Source organism: Dermochelys coriacea, chromosome 27 (genome assembly GCF_009764565.3).
Source record: "Dermochelys coriacea isolate rDerCor1 chromosome 27, rDerCor1.pri.v4, whole genome shotgun sequence".
NCBI lineage: Eukaryota > Metazoa > Chordata > Testudines > Dermochelyidae > Dermochelys > Dermochelys coriacea.
Window position 1 is genome coordinate 9,514,158 of NC_050094.1, and position 20,172 is coordinate 9,534,329.

At 51.6% G+C, this 20,172-nt stretch overlaps 1 protein-coding gene across 1 annotated transcript in view; it reads right to left on the minus strand.

Moving 5' to 3' along the window:
* Positions 1 to 529: 529 nt before the first annotated feature.
* The window catches only part of NGFR (nerve growth factor receptor), a 36,749-nt gene continuing 17,106 nt past the window's right edge, over positions 530 to 20,172 (minus strand). Inside the window, exons 3-6 of the mRNA XM_038386002.2 lie at positions 14,545 to 14,904; positions 5,740 to 5,974; positions 3,856 to 4,016; positions 530 to 3,460 (exon numbers count right to left, since the gene is read on the minus strand). Of these exons, the coding sequence (XP_038241930.1) occupies positions 3,159 to 3,460; positions 3,856 to 4,016; positions 5,740 to 5,974; positions 14,545 to 14,904 (1,058 nt within the window). The 3' untranslated portion in view covers positions 530 to 3,158. The remainder of the gene's footprint in view (positions 3,461 to 3,855; positions 4,017 to 5,739; positions 5,975 to 14,544; positions 14,905 to 20,172) is intronic.

A 20,172-nucleotide genomic window follows, 5' to 3' on the forward strand; every position in this document is an offset into this window, starting at 1 on the left:
ACCTTTGAAAATTTCAACTTGTCCCTTTAAAAAGGCCTGAAGTTTCATCCTGGATCTAATCTCTCCGCTTTCATCAGTTTCGCATGGCCTTTCAACACTGCCATCATCATCATCATAAAAAAAAAAGTGCGCATATGTCAATTTCCCTCTGTCACCTCTTTAGTCTGTAAGGCCAGAATCAAGGTTATTATAACAAATACAAGGCTGGTAACATAAAATTCAACCTGCAACACAGAGCCATGAGCAAACGGATCTTTGCCACAGCACTATCTGTCAGGAAGACGCTGAGAGGCCAGTCAGTTCATTGGTGCTGAATGGCACCGGTTATAACACTTATCATAGCTTTGTGGAAGAACGGGTAACAGCTAGACCCCATGCTAAGGCAGCATTGAACAGAAGCCTTGATGAGAAAGCCAAGGTGTCCTGCTCTTCAGCACTGTTATCCACTTCACACTTAGAAACATTTAGCAGTGAATAAAACAAGACAATATTATTTACAATTCTTAGTTGTCTCATTTGGGTTTTTTTCCCCCCCTTCTTCCTCATTTAATAACAAGGTTTCTGGCGGAGCTGGGAGGCAAACAGCAGGTCCTTCACTTACATAGCTCAGTCTCTTAGATTTCCCTTTTCAGGGACAAGTTCGGCCATTTGGAGCCCTCCAGAATTGGAGCAGAGATGAACAGGGCCCATAGACTTCATCTCATCTGTGAACTCATGACCATCACCAAAACTCAGCTACTGCAGGCACTGTATGTGACCTCCTTCCTCCCTCAGCACTCCCACTGCTTTCCAAGGCAATGCTGTCTGAGCAAGGAGTCTGGAGTCAGGCCATTAATGAATTAGCAGCTCTACAGATATACGTCACGGACTTGCTGGCTTGAGGTCTGGAGGAAGAGGCCAGACCAGAGGCAGAAAAGGAGGAAGGGTGAGGGGCTCCTCTTCCCACCCTGGTTCTGCTACAATTCTTCACTAGCTACCAGTCCAATGAGATTTGATCCTGTGTTGTGAGGGCAGAAGCAGGGTATATTCTAGAACTGGAGACATTTGGGGCCGGATTGTTACTTGCATTGAATAGTAGAGTGGGTGAGGAATTTTCCAAAGAAACTTTTTTGTCCATTGGAAAATGCTGATTTTTTTTAAATGGAAACTTTTTTTTTTTTTTTTTTTTTTTTGCAGGAAAGGGTCAGTTTTGACAAAAGTTTTCTACCCCCAGTTTTTTTGGGGGGGAGGGTGTCAAAATTGTCAATGTTTTATTTTGACATTTTCAACATGAAAAATCATAGTTTTCCAGTTCAAAGTAGCTTTTTGCTTAAAAAATTAAGCTAATTCTAGTACCCCCCCATTAAAAAAATAACCTTAAAATGGTCACAATTAAAACAAAATGCTTCAAAATTATTGAAACAAAATTTTTCGACCTGAACTGAATTTCTTTTGCCAGATTTTTTGATATGCCCCCAACACCATCTTTCACCCAAACCCATTTTCACCCATCTTTCCCCTGCCCCCAACACCATCTTTCACCCAAACCCATTTCCGAGCCTGGGAAAAACTCCATTGAACACACTCCCCCATGCCATGTTCCTTTAGAAAGGTTGCTGCAGCTGCCTCTGTACCACCCGGGTCTTCCCTGGAAGCCTCAAAATACCCAAAGGAGCCTGTTCTTGGGATGTTTCCAGCTTTGCAGAGACCGAGAGGTTCAGATAATACAGTGAAGACAGCTGAGCTTCTGGGCACTCTTCCAAATCACTCTCCGACCCTTTCGAGCCTTATCCGTACCAGCTCAGATGCCGTGGTAATGATCACGGTCTATGAGCCCATATAGAATAGAATCAACTCCACCCCTAACGTCGCCCATACCCGCTTTCCCCTTGCTCGTCGGCCGCTAATGCAGCAGCGTGATTACATTATAGCCCACAGTGGGTGGATCACTGGTCCGAGGAAGGGCACAGAGCTTTTCTCCTAGTGTCTCACCAGTGCAATACGTGATGGGTCTGGGATGACAGCTTGAGTCAGTGGCCTAGCAGCTGGCCCAGATCTCCATGGCAGCACCGGGATTGCAGCGTGACGGATGGCAATTGTTTTCTGCTTTCCCAGGCACCATTAGACGTTTGCTATTCTCCACTGGAATTTGGTGGCTCTAACAAGGGTGACGTCTGCCCTGGAGAGATCAGTACCTGGGAAGGTGCTGGCTATTGACCGCTGAGGACCCAAGGCGGGCAAACGACATTATTCCGTAGGTGACTAGATTGTTTCTTAACATGTCAGGCAGCCTGGCTGCTAATGACCAAGGCAAAATCTTCCAAGCCTGAGGAATGTGCGTGTCATGGAGGCATGTCTCCAACATGCACATTGTATGTTTCATGATTCACAGTGTAGATTTTGCCTGTTGGAAACAAAGTCCTCCCGCCCCCTCACTACTCCCAAAGACAGTGCTGAGGTACAAATGTGTGTTTCTAAAGAGGGAGCCCTTTTTTCCCCCATGACGCATCCTTGGGTAGCTCCTTCTAATGATATCCCTCTGCTCTCCACCCTCCCTTCCAATTCCCTGTTAATAACATCTTCACTCAAACATTAGCCCTGAAATCCACCCAGTTCTCTCTGAATTCAGCTGGGTCCATCCTTCCTGACTTGGCAGATGCAATTAAAAAGGGGAATAACTGGTGATCTGGGGCAAACAGGAAGGGGTGGATATTGTGGGGGGTGGGGCAGAGGAAGATCCTCAGAGGGAGAGTGGAAGAGGGGAACGAAGCAGACAGAGAAAGAAAGAGGAGAGACCTGAGAGAGAGCAAACGCGGTCATTGTTGCAGCTACTGAATACGTGTTGTTCGGGTTGGGGGTGGGCACAAGAGATTGCTCTGCTCACACAGGATGCGCCGAAGCCATCAAGCACTCCTAGGTCCCAGCAAGACTGAAGGAGGCCACAGCTCCCGTTTGCCTTGGCTATATCCCTTCTGCTTTCACATCAGCTAGTCTGCTGGGGAAAGGGGGATAGAAAAAAGGGGACAATACTGAAAATAAGAGGTCAGTGCATACGGGATTGTTCGTAAATAGCAGGGGGCCCGGGCTGGAACCCCATTTCCTTCACATCTTCTCGCCGGCTGGTATCTCTGTGGGGTCGCAGAGGGGCTGGTTGGGGAGCACCTCTCCCACCCCGCCCTTCACACCGGCGACGTGGCAGTTGACTCGCTGTACAAACTCTCCACAATGTCTCCCCGCTGGATTCGGCGCAGGGCGGAATACAGGGTGTCCATGGTGGCGCTGTCCTTGCTGGACCAGTCGGAGAGCAGGGCCCGGACAGGGCACTCCTCCTGCGTGAAGGAATCTATATGATCCTCCTTGTAGCCCAGCTCCCCCGCTAGATGACGCCAGGTGTCCTCGGGGGAGCTGTTCAGCAGCTTCTCCACCTCCTCTTGCTTGTTAGGAGGCAGGCTGGTGAAGAGGTTCCCGTCTCCTTTCAGAGCTGTGCAAGGAAGAGAAGGAACAGAGCAGGGTCACTACAGCCTTTGGGAGATGAAGCTGAACCAGAAGGGGGTCAGAAAGCTCAGAAGAGCCCCAAGATTGGGGGGTGGGCAGCTTCCCAAGACAAACCGGGGGATGCCTATGGCCTGTACCCTCCTGTGTATTATTTCCCCAGTCTGGGCTTGCAGCATCACCCCACTGTTCCAGTCCTGGGCCCCCTCTGTCCCAACCTGCAATCCCTATCCAGCCACTCCTACCCCAATCCTGACCCGCAGCTCCCCTTCCCCACAATTCCATGTCTGACCCTCCCAGCTCCACCAGTGCGCCCCAGTCCTGAACTGCAGACTTCTCCCAGCCCTGGTCCCACCCTTGCCCAGCTTGGTGGATAAACCTTACCCTGCACCTGTGCAGTCTGTGTCGGTGGCTGTTGGTCGTGAAGGCTCTGGCTGTCCACGGAAATCCCACTGTCGCTGTGAAGCTTCTCTCCTTCTGGAGAGGGGGTCTGGTTCACAGGGCGGTTGTTGGCACCCTGTTTGTTCTGTTTGCAGCTGTTCCACCTGCAGAAAGGACCAGCGGAGAGGAATGAAACAGCCAATCCAGCCACATCCGCCAGCCTCTTACCTGGCTCTTATTGTAAGTCAGCCAGAGTCACAGAGCCTCATTCTCCCTGTCCTGCCCCTCTGTGCCCTGTCTGCCTTGGCACTGTGGGTATAAATGTTGATACGAGGGCAAAGCAGCAGAGAGCCAGACCCACTGTCCTTAGAGATCCAGGCTCCAGCATCCTGATACTAGATACAGCATTTAGCATTAGCAAATATAAATCCTGTCAAAATCAAGAGACGTGAGTGTTCTGCTCTGGTACAAAGTAGAGAATGTTTTCATGGCATGGAATGGAGTGCTTTGTTCAAAAGGAGATAAGGGGCACACCCTGTCACCAGGACAAACAGGTAAAAAAGCTGATGGGTGAATTTTAGTCTTGGGTGTCATATTGAATGCTTTTAACTTGTAAATGGGTCTACTATAAAAATAGCTAGTTTGGGGGGCATAATCTTAGAAGCAAACCCACTCTGTAAGGTGCACATGCTGCGAGAAGCAGCTCCCCAGAGGGAGCGGTACATAAACATCCTTTTTGTATTGTATGACTTTGTCTTGAGACAATAAACTTGGCTGAGGTTGGTCATAAGGTTGTCCTGCCTTGAGTGCAGGGGACTGGACTAGGAGACCTCTTGAGGTCCCTTCCAGGCCTATGGTTCCATGATTTGAGCGCTTGAATGTTTTTAATGATGGACCACGAGTGTAGGGCTAATCACATGGCTGCATGCGAATCAATAATACATCTGTGATTGTCTGGGCTCATAGAAATGCACGTCAAACCGGGTGTCCACGCATGTAAATGCATGTGTTTATACATTTTGGTGTGCATGTGGAAATGCCTGTGAAACAGCATGTGGGCACATGTGTATGTGTGAATCACTGCACTGAGCGATATGTAAAGGCACATGGGATTTTGTGCACACATGCAACTGAATGTGAATGTAGTGGCTTGGTACACACAAGTAGTTGGGTGAGAATATGCACATATGAACCGTGTGGGGTGCATGTGTGAACATGCTTGTGGGTGTGTACATGGGAATGTCTTGGGGGGGGTGCACCTCTGCTGGCATCACTGATTAGTCAATGGGAGTTTTCTTAGCAGAGAATTCAGCCTCCTCCCTAGGAATAACAGTGATTAGGGATTATTTCCAGCATGTGGGTATGTGAAGAAATCGTAGCCCTCTGTGCAAACACTGAACCAGCTGTGACCTGCATAGGCACCAGGTGCAACTCCCAGCACAAAGGGGGTGAGAGGGTGCAAGACACTGAAAGTGATGCAGTTGCAGAATGTGTTGGAGTTACAAGCACCCCCCAAGGGAAATGAGCGAGCTAAAGAAAGAACAAGATAGGTGAGAGAGATCATATAGGGCCCAATTCTTCATTGCTCTGCACTGCAGGGCATGTGAGTGCCCAACTCCCCTTGGCCTTCCATAGGAGACGAGTGCCCAACTCCCAAATGTGCTCGTTCGGTGCTGTCATTTATACCAGTGCGAAGTGTAAATCTGTGTAAACCTCCAAATCTGACCCATTATCACCAAAGGTCCCAAGACGATCAGGTGCTGCTAGAGAAAGCTGCCCGATGCGGCAATAACGGTCCTGGGTCTCAGTCTGAGGCTGGTAGCCTCCCCCACTCCTGGAGCCCTCCCTCCATTCCTAGAATCCATCAGGACATTGGCCCCTGCCTACCTTTTGAAAGCAATGTAGGCCACTAGCCCCACCACCACGGCTGCCAGGATGGAGCAGTAGACAGGGATGAGGTTATCGGCAGTGCCGCGGCTCACAACTGGCTGGGAGCTACCCAGGACGGTGGTGACTGTATCCGCTAGGGTGCTGGCGATGCCTTCAGTGTCATATGGGTCTTTGGTGAAAGGCACGGGGCTGTCAGACCACAGCAGGGTTGGGGTCCAGCGTGGGTGAAGATCTGCCAAGGGGAATAAAAATGAGTTAGCAATTCACCCCGCCTCCCTTTCGCCTCGCTAGCGCTCAGTAATGGCTGTTAATAGTCTAGGCACTGTAGGGAAGGGGGAGGCGAGACATAACACCTCTAGAGGTGCCGGGCAGTGAGACTTGCCACCCTGCGGGAGGCTGTAGCCAGCACACACCCAATGAAGCTCTGCTGGCACCCAGGGGGGAGGAGCCAAGATGAGGCCCCCCCTTCCTCACACAGACACACCCCCTCTGGCATCCTTAACAGCGTTAGCCATCTGCCACATGGATAGGTGAGTGCTATGAAAACAGCTATTGCACAATCCCCACTGTTGACTCTCTCTAGTGCGGCTCAAAGTGAAAGTAGCCTTTTATCTCAGAGGTAACTAAACCTGCCCAAAGACTGTCGGGACTTCCTGGCAGAGGTGGGCTCACACGGGAAGCCCACAGCCTATCCCCCCCCTGAATTCTGCAGCCTGAACCCATCTCTAACCACTGTCTGCCAATCCTAAACATGGCACGCCCTCGGTGGTGCTTTGGTTATCATGTGCTGCACATTGTGGCTCCCATTCCTCCTTCTCATTAGTCCGTCTCTAGCTCCAGCAGGCCAGCGTCACATATCCCTGCAGGTGGCAGCCTTTGTATGCTGGCATGAAATTCCAGAGAGAGCTGAATCTTTTCCATACCCTTTCTCCACCCTGGGACAGCTGACCCTGCCTGGAGCCAGCTCAGAACCATCTTTGACCTTTGCTCTTTACCAGTTTTTGTTTATTGGAGGCTTTTTTCCTGACGGTCAAGGACTGTGGGGGTTTGACCTATCGCTCTCTAAAGGGCATGAAATCTGGAGCGCCAACCAAATCGAAAAGGGCAAAGGGTTTCAGAAACACAGCGCTACTGCCAAATACAAAGGGCGGCATGGAAACTGGGAGTGGCTGATAGCAGGAAGCCCTGCAGTGCGGGGAGTGAATCTGGACTGGGAAGATCAATATGCAACACACTCCTTTGTAGCACCATTGTCTAGGAACATCGCATGGAAATCAGCCACATGGTTATTAGGCTATCCAGTGCCTGGTACACTCAGCAGCAAAGCAGATGCATCCCACCTGCATGTACTAGGACCATATGCTCAAGGTTTAGCTGATCGCCATATTTGGGGTCGGGAAGGAATTTTCCTCCAGGGCAGATTGGAAGAGGCCCTGGAGGTTTTTCGCCTTCCTCTGTAGCATGTGGCACAGGTCACGTGCAGGAGGATTCTCTGCACCTTGACGTCTTTAAACCACGATTTGAGGATTTCAATAGCTCAGACATAGGTGAGGTTTTTCACAGGAGTGGGTGGGTGAGATTCTGTGGCCTGCATTGTGCAGGAGGTCAGACTAGATGATCATAATGGTCCCTTCTGACCTTAGTATCTATGAATCTATGACCAGACAGCAACAATAAGAGCTTTTGGGACTACAGACCATGTAGATGAAGCTAGGCAAGGGGGGAAGCACATCAGGGAAGAGATCAAAAGCAGGGCAGGCAGCTGTGATGATCATTTGAGCACGGTTTGCAGTAACCTGGTCGCCTCCCTCCTAGGTAAGGGAAGACTGAATGCAGTGAAGAAGCAAGCACTCAGAATGTCTAAACAGAACATATGGAGCAATGCAGATTCTTAGCAAGAACGTGGACCAGTCTATGTAGCACTGTTTGGCCAATGGCCATTGCAGTATAGCATGTACACAGGAAGCTGTTCACTCATCACTGAAATGCAGCCTTCTCTGGGGTGGCGATGAGGCAGGTTTTTAGTGGTCTGGAAAGTGTTCAGCTCCAACCTCAATCATACCTAAAATTAACCGTGGTTCAGGCTTAGAACTAGGGGGGTCATCCAATGACAGGAATAGGCAGATGACTTAAAACAAACAAAAGGAAGTCTTTCTTCACACAACGCAGAGGCAACCTGTGGAACTCCCTGTCAGAGGATGTTATGAAGGCCAAGACTATAACAGGGTTCAAAAAAGAACTAGATAAACTCATGGAGGATAGGTCCATCAATGGCTATTCGCCAGGATGGGCAGAAATAGTATCCCTAGCCTCTGTTTGCCAGAAGCTGGAAATGGGCAATGGGATGGATCACTTGATGGTTACCTGGTCTGTTCATTCCCTCTGGGGCACCTGGCACTGGCCACTGTTGGAAGACAGGACACTGGGTTAGATGAACCTTTGGTCTGACCCAGTATGGCCATTCTTATGTTCTTCTTATTATTTGTATTTCAGTTGCCTTGAAGCGCGAGCCCCCCATTGCGGGGCAGTGCACAGACACTTAATAAGAGACAGTCTCTGCCCCAAGGAGCTTACAATCTAAAGAGACACGCCAAAGGAGAAAGAAGAAGTGGCTTGCCAAAGGTCACCCAGCAGGTAAGTGGCAGAGCTGGGAATAGAAATCGGATCTGCCAATTTTCCTCACATTACCTCTCAGAATGAATTCTTTTTACAAATCATCTATGGCAAAAATGGATTTTGTTCCTGCCCTTCAGTCCCTTCCTCAGAGCTGGCTACATACAGCAATACTGGCCTACAATTTATGGACGAGAGGAACCAAGAATATCCATTGCCAGGGGAACCCAGAGAAGGAATTTAGGGTATCAGATTATCCTCATCCAAACATATTTCTCTTGAATAAGTAATAACTAAGGTGGGACAGACCACCTAAAGCCACAATTATTTCAATATCAAAGAGAACGGTCCAAGAAGTTGAAACTAGAAATAAGGGGATGGTTTAAAAAAAAGTAATATGATGCAGGATAAATATCAAGAGAAACACCCTCAACAGTGGGATCTATGTGACTGGGTGATAGTCTTCCAATGGACGCTCCATCCCTGGAGATATAGACATCTAGGCAGGATGACTCACTAGAAGACACTGTCGGGAGCAATCCTGCAATGGCAGGAGATTAAACTGTTTTGCCACTGGAGTTTTTCCAGAACACTGGTTAACATCCCATCTCCTATTCCTGGCAGATGTGCCCACGGCACGTGTGATTATCGCGAACAGCCAGGTTTTCTCCTGCGTGATCTCTCACCATAGTGCTGGCCTGGCCCAACCTGCTTTGCTGATGAAATCTGACTAGATCGGAGCCTGAGGTGAGAGATGTTCTTTCTGCTGTTCCTCCTCTCAGCCCTACTTTCCGCCTGGAGCCCGGCTGTGTGGCAGCAGCAGTAACTGACCCTCAAGGGCTGTTCGGTGGATCAGCTCCACCCAGGCAACGGAAGCCCAGCGTTGCCGGGGTGCTGCACTGTACATGTACCTCTCCTTATCCTGCACAGGAAGGATGGGCTTATGGATAGTGGTCCAAGACTCAAGAGAGGGGTTCAGTTCCTACCCCGTCTCAGACTGTCCTTTGTGAACTTGAGCCACTCTCTCTGTGCCTCAGTTCCCCGTCTGTACGATGGGGATAATACCATTTCTTCCTTGTTTATTTAGGCTGTAGGCCTCAAAGCTGTTATGTGCTTAACTCCCCACTGAAATCCATGGGAGTTAGGTGCCTAAATACCTTTGCAGATCAGACCCTTAGCTCATGGGGGCAAGGAGTCTCTTACTTTGGGTCTGTACAGGGCCTAGCATAATGGGGCCCCAACCTCAATTAGGGCTCACTGTCACACTGATTTTAATACACACGAATATTGTGCTATCCAGCCTGCAGACACAGCTATCGCGTGGCAAACACACGTCTGCCTTGAGACCTGTGTACAAGAATGCCACCTGTCTCAGCAACATGCATGGAGTCAGGAATGGAGCTAGGGTCGTCCCTTAATTTCATAGAATAGAATAGAATAGAATAGAATACCATGGTTGGAAGGGACTTCAGGAGGTCATCTAGTCCAACCCACTGCTCAAAGTAGGACCAATCCCCAATTTTTGCCCCAGATCCCTAAATGGCCCCCTCAAGGATTGTTAACATTGAGTTGTTCCTGTTTCCCCTGGATCCCCTCCCTCCAGCTCAATGGCACGAGTCACTCCATGAGCAGCCTGCACGCTCACTAAGAGTCAGTGAGCAGCCGCGTTCCCAGTTTGTTCTCTTCCCGTCTGTGCCCAGACGCTCCTATCCTCCATGCATGCCCCATTGCTCTGTCAGCCTGCTGGGACACACCCTGTCCTTTCAGCTCTGGAGGGGAGGAAACCATTTGCCTATTGGCTGGTTCCCTGTGTTCAGCCAAGAACTGCACCTAGGCGTGACTGGTGAAGAAAATGTGTCTCATCTTGTACCTGTGAAGCAGGGAGGGTCCTATCCCTTTGTTGCTAGGGCAAAGGCAGAAAAAGTCATGGGGAGGTTATGAAAGGTGGCAGGGGAGGAGAGCAGGACGGGCGAAGGCAAGGCCTGCGGGCCTGTGATTTTATAGTGTCTAGCAAGAAACCGTCTCCGACGCTTACAGCATCCCATTGCCAGGAGAGCATGACAGCTGAGCTGACACTTCGGCTTCTGTTTTAACTCTCCCTGGTGCCACCTACCCTCCCAAATCTGCTGCTTTCTCCGTTGCCGGATGACCTGGTTTTTCCTGCTGCCCGCTACGTGAGTAAGGAGCGATCCGCCCTCTAGCTCTAGCACCAACATTTGGAACGGTCCCCGCTGCGGCCTGGGGTTCTAGCGCCAGCGGTTGGAACGGTCCCCGCTGCGGCCTGGGGTTCTAGCGCCAGCGGTTGGAACGGTCCCCGCTGCGGCCTGGGGTTCTAAGGCCGACATTTGGAATGTTCCATGATGCCGCCCGTGGCTCTAGACCTTTGGTATCTTTCATTCTAGGCTGCTCATGCGCTCTAATTCAGGACAGACCTCAGCAGTCCCCTTCTGGTAATTGCTCGAGTTCCTGCTCTGCCATGCCCAGCTCAGAGCGCGCCCGCGCCACACTGCCCTCCAATAGCCGTGTCAGAAACACACTGCAGATGAACCCTTGCTCCAGGCGCATTGCCTGTCCAGAACCTTTGGAAGAAACCCTGCCCGTCTGAATGCGCACACGGGCCCCTCTGCCATCCCCTCCAGAACCACGGCCCAAGCAGGGCCATGGAGCCTGTCGAGGCATCGACCCTTGCTATAGGAACAGTCTAACTAGAGTGCCACACGGGGCCTGGCACAAGAGCAAACCCAGATCCAGAGGTAGTTTCTCAGGCTGGCGATTGCTCCTGGCTCAGAAGAACTGCTTGTAGCAACTACACCTCCCTCAGCTGGGCTGGGACAGACTTCTCCTGTGCCATCCCGGGCATCCCATGCCTGTTCAGAGCAAGCCCTCTTTCCTGGTGGGCTCTGATCCCGCCCCTCGCGCCCCCAAGCATAAAATCCTGCTAACAAAGCCCACCCTTTGTGCCTTGGCTTCTGGCTCCATTTATTCAACCCTGTGAAGGGATCAGCCAGAAAGGACTGCCAGAACTCACCCTGCCTTGCAGCGGTGAATCAGAGACGCCCATGGCACAATGGTCTCTTCTCTACTTCTGTGCTCCGGGCAGGGCGCGTAACTACGTCTCCAACCAAAGGAGGAAACTGGTGCCCTCCCCCACCCCTGCCGCCAGCCAATTGTGCCATTCATCCTGCTAATGAGCTTTCTAAATAAAGGGCTGCCCCTTTTGGGAAATCCCCCGGGGACCAGGGCCTCGCCATGAAGTGTCATCAGCATGGCTGGGGCAGCAGAGGACTCAGCCTTGGGGAACAGGGGGTTACTGCCAGATGATCCTCTAACAAAGGAGTCCCTTCCCTATACAGGTGATATTTTGTGTAAACTATTACAGTGCTAATCTGCATGTAATTTGGGTTGGCTGGCACTCTGGGGGATTGAACCGGGAACCTCCAGAGCTAAAAAAACAAACACAAAACCCCATAAGCTGCTGTAGTGTAAGCCCAAATGCCTTAGTTAGGGCTGTACCAGACTCACCTCTTCTGGGACCTGGGACTGGTAGCCCATACCCACCAGTGGGTTACATCGGATCATAAACTTCCCAGGCCCGAGCCTACCCCTTCTCTGCCCAGAGTGCCTAGGTGGAAGTGAGGAGCTTAAATACCTTTGAGGGGGCTAAGACAAAATCCAAAGCTGACATTACAGCTGATCCCCAGCTGGCCCCAAGGGCTTGTTCTTTACCCCAGAGCTGATCCCGGATCCTACTGACATGACACTCCAGGACCTGAACTCAACACGGGCATTAGAAGAAGCAGCGATGGAACGGAAGGACTGTTGCCAGCAGACCAGAGCTTGCCATTCCCTGCAGGGCCGTGTGGATTTGCTCTGTCTCACCCACCCTGGCCTGTTTCCCCATCCTGAGATTTGATCCCAGGGGAGAATTGAACCATTGTCCCACACTCCCGATTTCCTTACTTCCCTCTTCTTAACACAAAATGCAGCCCGCCCCTCCACCCCTCCTGTGGGGTGGCACAGTGGAGCCTCAGGAAGCAGAGAGCCCTCGTGAAACTCAGTCACTTATCCCACGTGCCAACAGGCCCGGTTCTGCCAGGCATGGAGCCTCATTGGAGCCAGCAGGCCCTGAACTAGATGGGGCTGCTGTAGGATTTTAGGGAGAGGTTGTCCCTGAGCCTTGTGCAAGGCAGGGGGGGTAAAGAGAGCAGGAATCAGGGGACTTCCCCCACCCCTACATCCGCATGCACAGGCAAGGGACAATCACAGTCCCTGCACTGGGTGAAATTGCACCCCCTGTGCATGAGGCTGAAGCCGCACTGAAGTCCCGCATGATACCTAGGTCTGGTGCTGGCTCTGTACATGGGGGTGGGATTTCAGCCTCTGTGCAGCCCATAGGGCACATATTGCTCTGAAAATAGGCAGGATTATCATGCACCGGGCCCAGGCCCCAAGCTCCCCTGTGCCATAGGAAACTCAGAGAAGTTCTGGGTCCACTCCACACCCCAAAATGAAGCACACTAGCTCCTCCTGGGGCAGTGTAACCCCATGCCTGGCAGTGACTAAATGCCTCAATTAATTCCCATTAGGGGCCCGCCGGCTGCCAAATTCCATTTTACAGAAGGCCAGGACTGCCAGGCTCCAACTGCCACAAACAAAGCGTCTGAAGCTACTAAACGTTGCCTCTTTGCTCCAGGTTCCTGTACCTACCAGGCAGGCCGATTATTTTTAAACACGGCCAGCAGAGACCTCTGGGCATATCCCTCCCCACATGAGCCGGGCTTCACCTTGGAGCCAAGAGGCTGCCATTGCCAGGAAGTCATAGACCCCTTGGAAACACACCAGACCAACCACCAGTGCAGGGCAGATGTTTGCCAGCCACGTGGGAGCTTGAAGCAGCAGACACAAAGCCACATAATTAGAACATGTGCTGGATTTTCTGGAATCTGCCCACTGAGTGTCAAACCCCTGAAATGCCCAGGGCTGCATTCGAGACAGTATTGCATTCTCGATTTTCCTGCTAGCCTTGGGGCCGCTGCTTTATTACCCTGATGTGTATGGTACCACTGTCTAGAGCCAACACTCTGACCCCAGGCGTTCCAGTGGCCACCCCGCCTAGGATCCGCGTTGCTTTCTCTACTGTGTGTAGCAGCTTTAATCATCATGTTCAGCATTGAATTAAGCTGATGGATGATCAGTATCAGCCCCAGGGATACAGCGGAGACAGATAGTGCTTTGCATTTATAGTACCATTCACTGGAGGATCCCAAAGCACCATAACCAGCTGGATGCAGCACCATTATCCCCTTTATCCACAAGGGGAAACCGAGGCACAAAGACGCTACAGGAGTTGGCAAGGCTCACACCCCCCTGATCTAATCCCTGGGCCTCCCAGGTGAACAAAGATTGACAGCCAAAGAATTTCCATATGAAAAAGCTTCCGTCCACCCATTCCCCTGCCTCTGATGCGGGAAGCAGCTGGGGTGGGCTCGGTGGTGGAGCATGCGGGGGGCGGAGCTCTCTCTGACTTGGAGGGACAGCCGCCAAGGCCGTGCAGTGGGGGCAGAGTCAGAGAACATTGTGGCTGGTTCCATTGCTCGTCTGGGAGCTGTTTCTATAGTGGCATGGCGACCTTGCTGGGGAAGCCAGATCTGTCTGGAGGGACAAGTGGAACCATATGAAACAATCAAACCCTGCACGTCCTGCTTTACCATTACATCCCGGAAAGGTGGGGAGCAGAGATGGTCCCAGTTTGCTGGGAGGCTACATTGTCTAGGGGCTGGGACTGGGAGTAAGGACTCCTGGGTTCTTTGCTCAGCTGTTTGAGCGGTGTCATAATCAAAGCAGGGGACTGGGAACCAGGACTCCTGGGTCCTCTAATTTTGACACTGGCTCCTTGTGTGACCATCAACATATCACTTCACCCTCCTTGTGCCTCAGTTTCCCCTTCAGTAAAGTGAGGTTAATGCTCCTGACCTACCCTTGATAAAATGCTTTGAGAGGTAGGAATGGAAGGTGTGTTGGGTGACTTATTCCTTTGATCTGAAAGTCACTAAGGGACAAATCGTGAACCCAAGGAAGTTAAGGGCCAAACTCCCATTGCCCTTTAATGGGGCTGGATTTGGCCCTAAAGTGTTAATCTGAATGACCATGATCCACGCTCCACAGCACAGGGACGCAGGGGTCCATTACCTCTGCACTCGGCATCGGATATCGGGGTGCACTCCTTGATCATGACCTCGTTCTCCTCACAGATGGTGCAGGGCAGGCAGGGGTCCATGTGGTTGGCTTCGTCGGAGAAGGTCCCATCGGGGCACTCCTCGCAGACAGTGTTCTGAGTGTCCCCGCACGGGAACATCAGGCCGTAGCCCACCTCGCAGATCTCGCATTCCTTGCACTGCCCACTCCCCTCATCCTGGTAGTAGCCGTAGGCGCATTTGCAGACAGCGTCGTCCGACTCCACGCAGGGAGCCGACATGCTCTGCAGGCCCACGCACTCTGTGCATGGCTTGCATGCCTCCGTGGCGCTGACGGTGTCCGAGTAGGTCACACCTGCAATGGAGCAGAGAGAAAGTGTGAGCGAGAGATCAGTGTGTGGATAACCCTCCCGGGGAGCAAGTGCTACAGGCCTGTGCTGATCCGCAGAGGATATGAGTCTGTTACTGCCCCAACTAGTTTCAGAGTAGCAGCCGTTTTAGTCTGTATTCACAAAAAAGAAAAGGAGGACTTATGGCACCTTAGAGACTAACAAATTTATTTGAGCATAAGCTTTCGTGAGCTACAGCTCACTTCATGCATCCGATGAAGTGAGCTGTAGCTCACGAAAGCTTATGCTCAAATAAATTTGTTAGTCTCTAAGGTGCCACAAGTCCTCCTTTTCTTTTTTGCCCCGACTAGGTAGCCTTGGCTTTTTAGCTCAAGCTGCAGCAGCTCTGGACGCTCCTGGCTCCATCTTTGCCACGGCTGTGTTCCCCTGCTCCTGCAACGGATGATACCGTTGCTCCTACACAGACCTATAGACGATATCGTGTCGCCCCTAAAGGGAGCTACAGGTGGCAATGCAAACTGGCCAAAGGCAGGAGCTGTGGCAGGACAAACACTCGGGGCTCTGTTGTGTCCTAGCACAGGCAACTTCTTTAGCTGTACGTGGCTGTTACCCAACTAGAACAAGAGGCGATTCAAGAGCCCTCTGCAGCTGCAGGACCAAGCTTATAAAAACCCAGGAAATTAAGGGTTTTGTTATTAGGAAGCGTGTTTAGTACTGGTGAAAGGTGCCAGATTGACAACCCTGGAGATCCACGTCCCCTCTCCCCAGATCATGGCCCTGCACTGTCCTGCCTCTCCCTGGGAGCTCAGGCCCCGAGCCTCAAAAGTGTGGAGGCTCCTAACTCTCCATGGCTTATCCAGTCCCTAGCCTGCTCATCGGTGCTAAGGGGATGATAGCGCTCCTTGTCCAGAGGGTGCTGTATTGAGACCAGTGGCTCATTTCACAAGCCATTCCCTCTGGCTGGATTTGAATCAGCAGCCTAGTGGGGAAAAGCTCGGGATTCCGATAGCAAACCCCCAAACTCACCCAGCCCCATAAGGAAGGGAAAGCTCAGGAAAGGAAAAGGCACTAACTACAGCAGCCTAAACCGACCCGGGTTCCCTTCACCCTAACAACGGGGTGCTGGAAGCTGCTGTTAACCCTGTAATCAAAGCAGAACAATTTTCCGCCCAAACAGAGGGGCAGCCCCAGGCTTCACTAACTCAAGCCCTCTGAACTCCTTCCCCGTTGGGAGACCCCAGACTGATAGCCACAAGATAATCTCTGGCATAACTGCCGTGTAATTAGCATGTGTTGCTAATGGGAGGGCGTGGAAGAGTGTTTCGCTGCACACACTCATTCAGGTCTGCCTCCCTGAGGGTCATGCGGAGAAAGGAAGTGGTGTCACTATTTCACGAGGAGGGTGGTGAAGCCCTGGAAGGGGTTCCCTAGGGAGGTGGTGGAATCTCCATCCTTAGAGGTTTTTAAGGCCCTGGACAAAGTTTGGCTGGGATGATTTAGCTGGTGTTGGTCCTGCTTTGAGCAGGGGGTTGGACTATATGACCTCCTGAGGTCTCTTCCAACCCTAATCTTCTATGATTCTATGCCAGGGCGTGAGTGGAAGAAGCTATTGGTGGGAGGGGCAGGGGGTCAGGAGGAAATTTTTCCTAGGGGCAGGTTGTCCCATAACACCCTGCTGCAGGGGTTTCTTGCACCTCCCTCTGGCCACGGTCAGAGACAGGGCCCTGGGCTAGAGGGATCTCTGCTCTGATTCAGTCTGGCAGTGTCCGTGTTCCAGCTGCCAGTCCATGGCTTGCTACTCCAGAAGGGTCCACTCACCCCCTTCGCAGCTGCTTAGCCCACCCCAACGACCCCACAACAAGCACCCCCCAGCTGCCCACTCTCTCCTGCTATTGCACCACAACATAGAATCATTGGACTGGAAGGGACATCGAGAGGTCAGCTAGTCCCATCCCCTGCACTCGTGGCTGGACTAAGTATTATCTAGACCATTCCTGACAGGGGTTTGTCTAACCTGCTCTTAAAAATCTCCAATGATGGAGATTCCACAACCTCCCTAGGCAATTTAGTCCAGTGCTTCACCACCTTGACAGGAATTTTTTCCTAATGTCCAACCTAAACCTCCCTTGCTGCAATTTAAGCCCATTGCTTCTTGTCCTATCCTCAGAGGTTAACGAGAACAATTTTTCTCTCTCCTCCTTATAGCAACCTTTTATGGACGTGAAAACTTATCATGTCCCCTCTCAGTCTTCACTTCTCCAGACTAAACAAACCGAATTTTTTCAATCTTTCCTCACAGGTCTTGTTTTCTAGCTCTTTAATAATTTTTGTTGCTCTTCTCTGGTCTTTCTCCAATTTGTCTGCATCTTTCCTGACACGTGGTGCCCAGAACTGAACACAAAAGTCCTGCTTACAACACTCCTGCTAATACATCCCAGAATGAGGTCTGCTTGTTTTTGCAACAACGTTACACTGTTGACTGATATTTAGCTTGCGATCCACTATGACCCCCAGATCCCTTTCCGCAGTACTCCTTCCTAGGCAGTCATTTCCCAGTTTGTATGTGTGCAATTGATTGTTCCTTCCTAAATGGAGTACCTCTAATCCTGCTCCCCGCCCAATGCTCACACCCCATCCTGTGAGCCAACCTGCCTCCACAGCTGCTAATCCCTCCCCAGCTATGGAGTCCACCTCTCATTACTTTGCAGACCCTGTTGTTAGAGGCTGCCTGCTCTGGGCTTGGATCCATCCAGAGCCTCAGGGGCAGGGGAGCAGCTGGCATTAAGGACGTCGATGTAGGGGGTGACTGCTGTCGCATGGTGCTGACAGGCTGCTGTGTTCCACCCCAGGACCGCCCACCCGCCTTCTGGTAAGGGATCCCTCTGAACACAGCCTGTCAAGTGCTTTGTGATCCCAAAGGTGCTCTAGGCATTCTCCTTATTCTTTATATTAGTATCTGAGGGCCCCAACTGAGATTGGGGGTCCCGTTGTGCTAGGCCCCGAACGGACACTGAGTGAGAAAAACAGACCCTGCCCCTCAAAGCTATTTAGGTGCCAAACTCCCATTATCAATCAATGGGAGTTAGCCCCCTAAACAGCTTTGAGGATCTTGGCCTGAGTGATTTGGCCAAGGTCATACGAGGCATCTACATCTAGCGGAGATGGGACTCGAACCCGGAATTATTATTATTTTACAAAGTTGTATTACTGTCGTGCCAGAGCCCACTGTGGTGGGCTCTGTGCAAACACAGAACAGAATGACAGTCCCTGCACCAAAGCGTTTACAATTTAAATCTCGAATCCAAGCAAGATCTCCTGAATCCCAGCCTGGTGCCTTATCAACAAAGCCAACCTTCCTCTCCTAACACTCTTGAGGCTTTTTCCACCTTGCCCTGTCGGGGCTGATTTTGAGGGGCATTGCCTCCCCTCCATTCCCCCACCAAACAGCCATTTTCCCCAAAGAGAGGCCACACGCTCCATTTGGGTTAGCTGCATCTGTTTCCCATCAATGACTGATGGAGAACAGGAGAGAATCAAGATGCAGGAGCCCAATATAAACACGAGCGTATGATGCTAATTGCTGACTCTCGCCCGAGCCTTGCTTCCTTGGTCTCCGGTTTCAGTGGCACCCTGCAGAACTGATTCCTCAGTGTAAATCAATATCCCCCACATGTATCTCATGCTGTCTTCCCTCTCCCCTCCCCAGCACCCCCAAGACTCCTGGGCTCAGAGACTTTAAGGCCCGAAGGGACCGTCATGATCATCTAGTTTGGCCCCTGGCACATTGCAGGCTGCAGAACCTCATCCACCCACTCCCGTAATAAACCTCTGGCTGAGTTACTGAACTCAAAATCACAAGAGAAAGGCTTCGCTGGAGGTGCAGCAGGCTGGAGGCCAGGGGCTACTTTAAAGGGCTACAGTGCTATGCTATGCTGGGGTAGGGCTGGCCTGGCCTGGCCCACAGATCCTGCTGGGCAGAGGAGCTGGGCGATGGGCTGCTCTGAGCTGACCCTCGCAGGGCATAGGCTGCCTGCTCCCCTCCAAGTCCCATGCTATCCCTGCCCCTAGCCTGACCCAACAGAGGGGGCCCTGTGGGTTGGGGAGAGAAGAGCCTTGGGGGCCCCCATCCTGCCCCCATGGTGACCTAACGTCCGAAGTTATTTTTAACTGGGGAAAGAGGCATTCCTGTAGGGCCTGCAGTCACTGTCTCTTCATCTACGTCCTTTGAATTCATTTCCTCCGCTCTGACCTGCCAGGGCCTCCAACCTCCTTCCTCCCTCCGGGCCTTTGAATCTCCCCCCCCCCACCCCTTCAGGGGAGAAAGGTGTCAGAGAGATTAACCCTAATCCTCGGCTCAGCCTCCCCCTCATTTTGAAAGCGATCCATCCCTGTATTAATCTTTAATTACCTGGGTGATCTCCCGAGGACGTTCGTGGGAGACGGCAATTATCCCGCTGAACGACAGGACGCAAAGTGCTCTGCTTGGATTGAATGCTGCCATCATGGCCGCCTTGCTTCTGGAGTCTTGGTTAAACCTGCCCTTTGCTAGCTGCCTGTCTTGCGCTGGCACTTAGGGTCCCCGGCGCTATAGCCTCTGAGCACCTCATGACCTTTAATTCATTTTCCCTCCCACAAACTGGGAGTCAGAGCAGTGGTGTTATCTCCAGTGGACAGATGGGGAACTGAGGCACAGAGAAACTAAGGCCTGGATCTGCAAATGGTTTTAGGCGCCTAACTCCCAGTGCCATGGGAGTTGGGCGCCTAATTCCCAGTGCCATGGGAGTTGGGCATCTAAATACCTTTGAGGATCTGAGCTTAAGTGACTTGCCCAATGCCAGACAGGGAGTCTGTGGCAGAGCCAGAATCTGACTCCAGCTTCATTCGAAATAAGCAGTTGGGAGCGGGGGCTGTGGTCTTTGAGCCTTTCTTACCAGCGCAGAGCACGGGCATTCAAGTAAGGAGACTTGGGGGTCATGATGGGTTCACAGGAGGAGACAGGAGGTGGCTAGATCATGGGCTGAGAACTGGGAGGCTATGAATGAAGGGAGAAGAGGAACAAGCCGGATCTCTGTGGGATGACACATCCCGCCCACACCGCTATGAAGCTAGAACAGAAATTATTAGCTGGATGTAGGAATTCCTGCATGAGGTTCTCTGGCTTGTGTTGGGGAGGAGGCCAGACTGACTCCCTTCTGGCCTGAACCTCTATGAATAAAGGCAAAGAATGGGGCTGAGGAAGAAGGAGATGTATCTGTTGCGATTTGTACGCACTA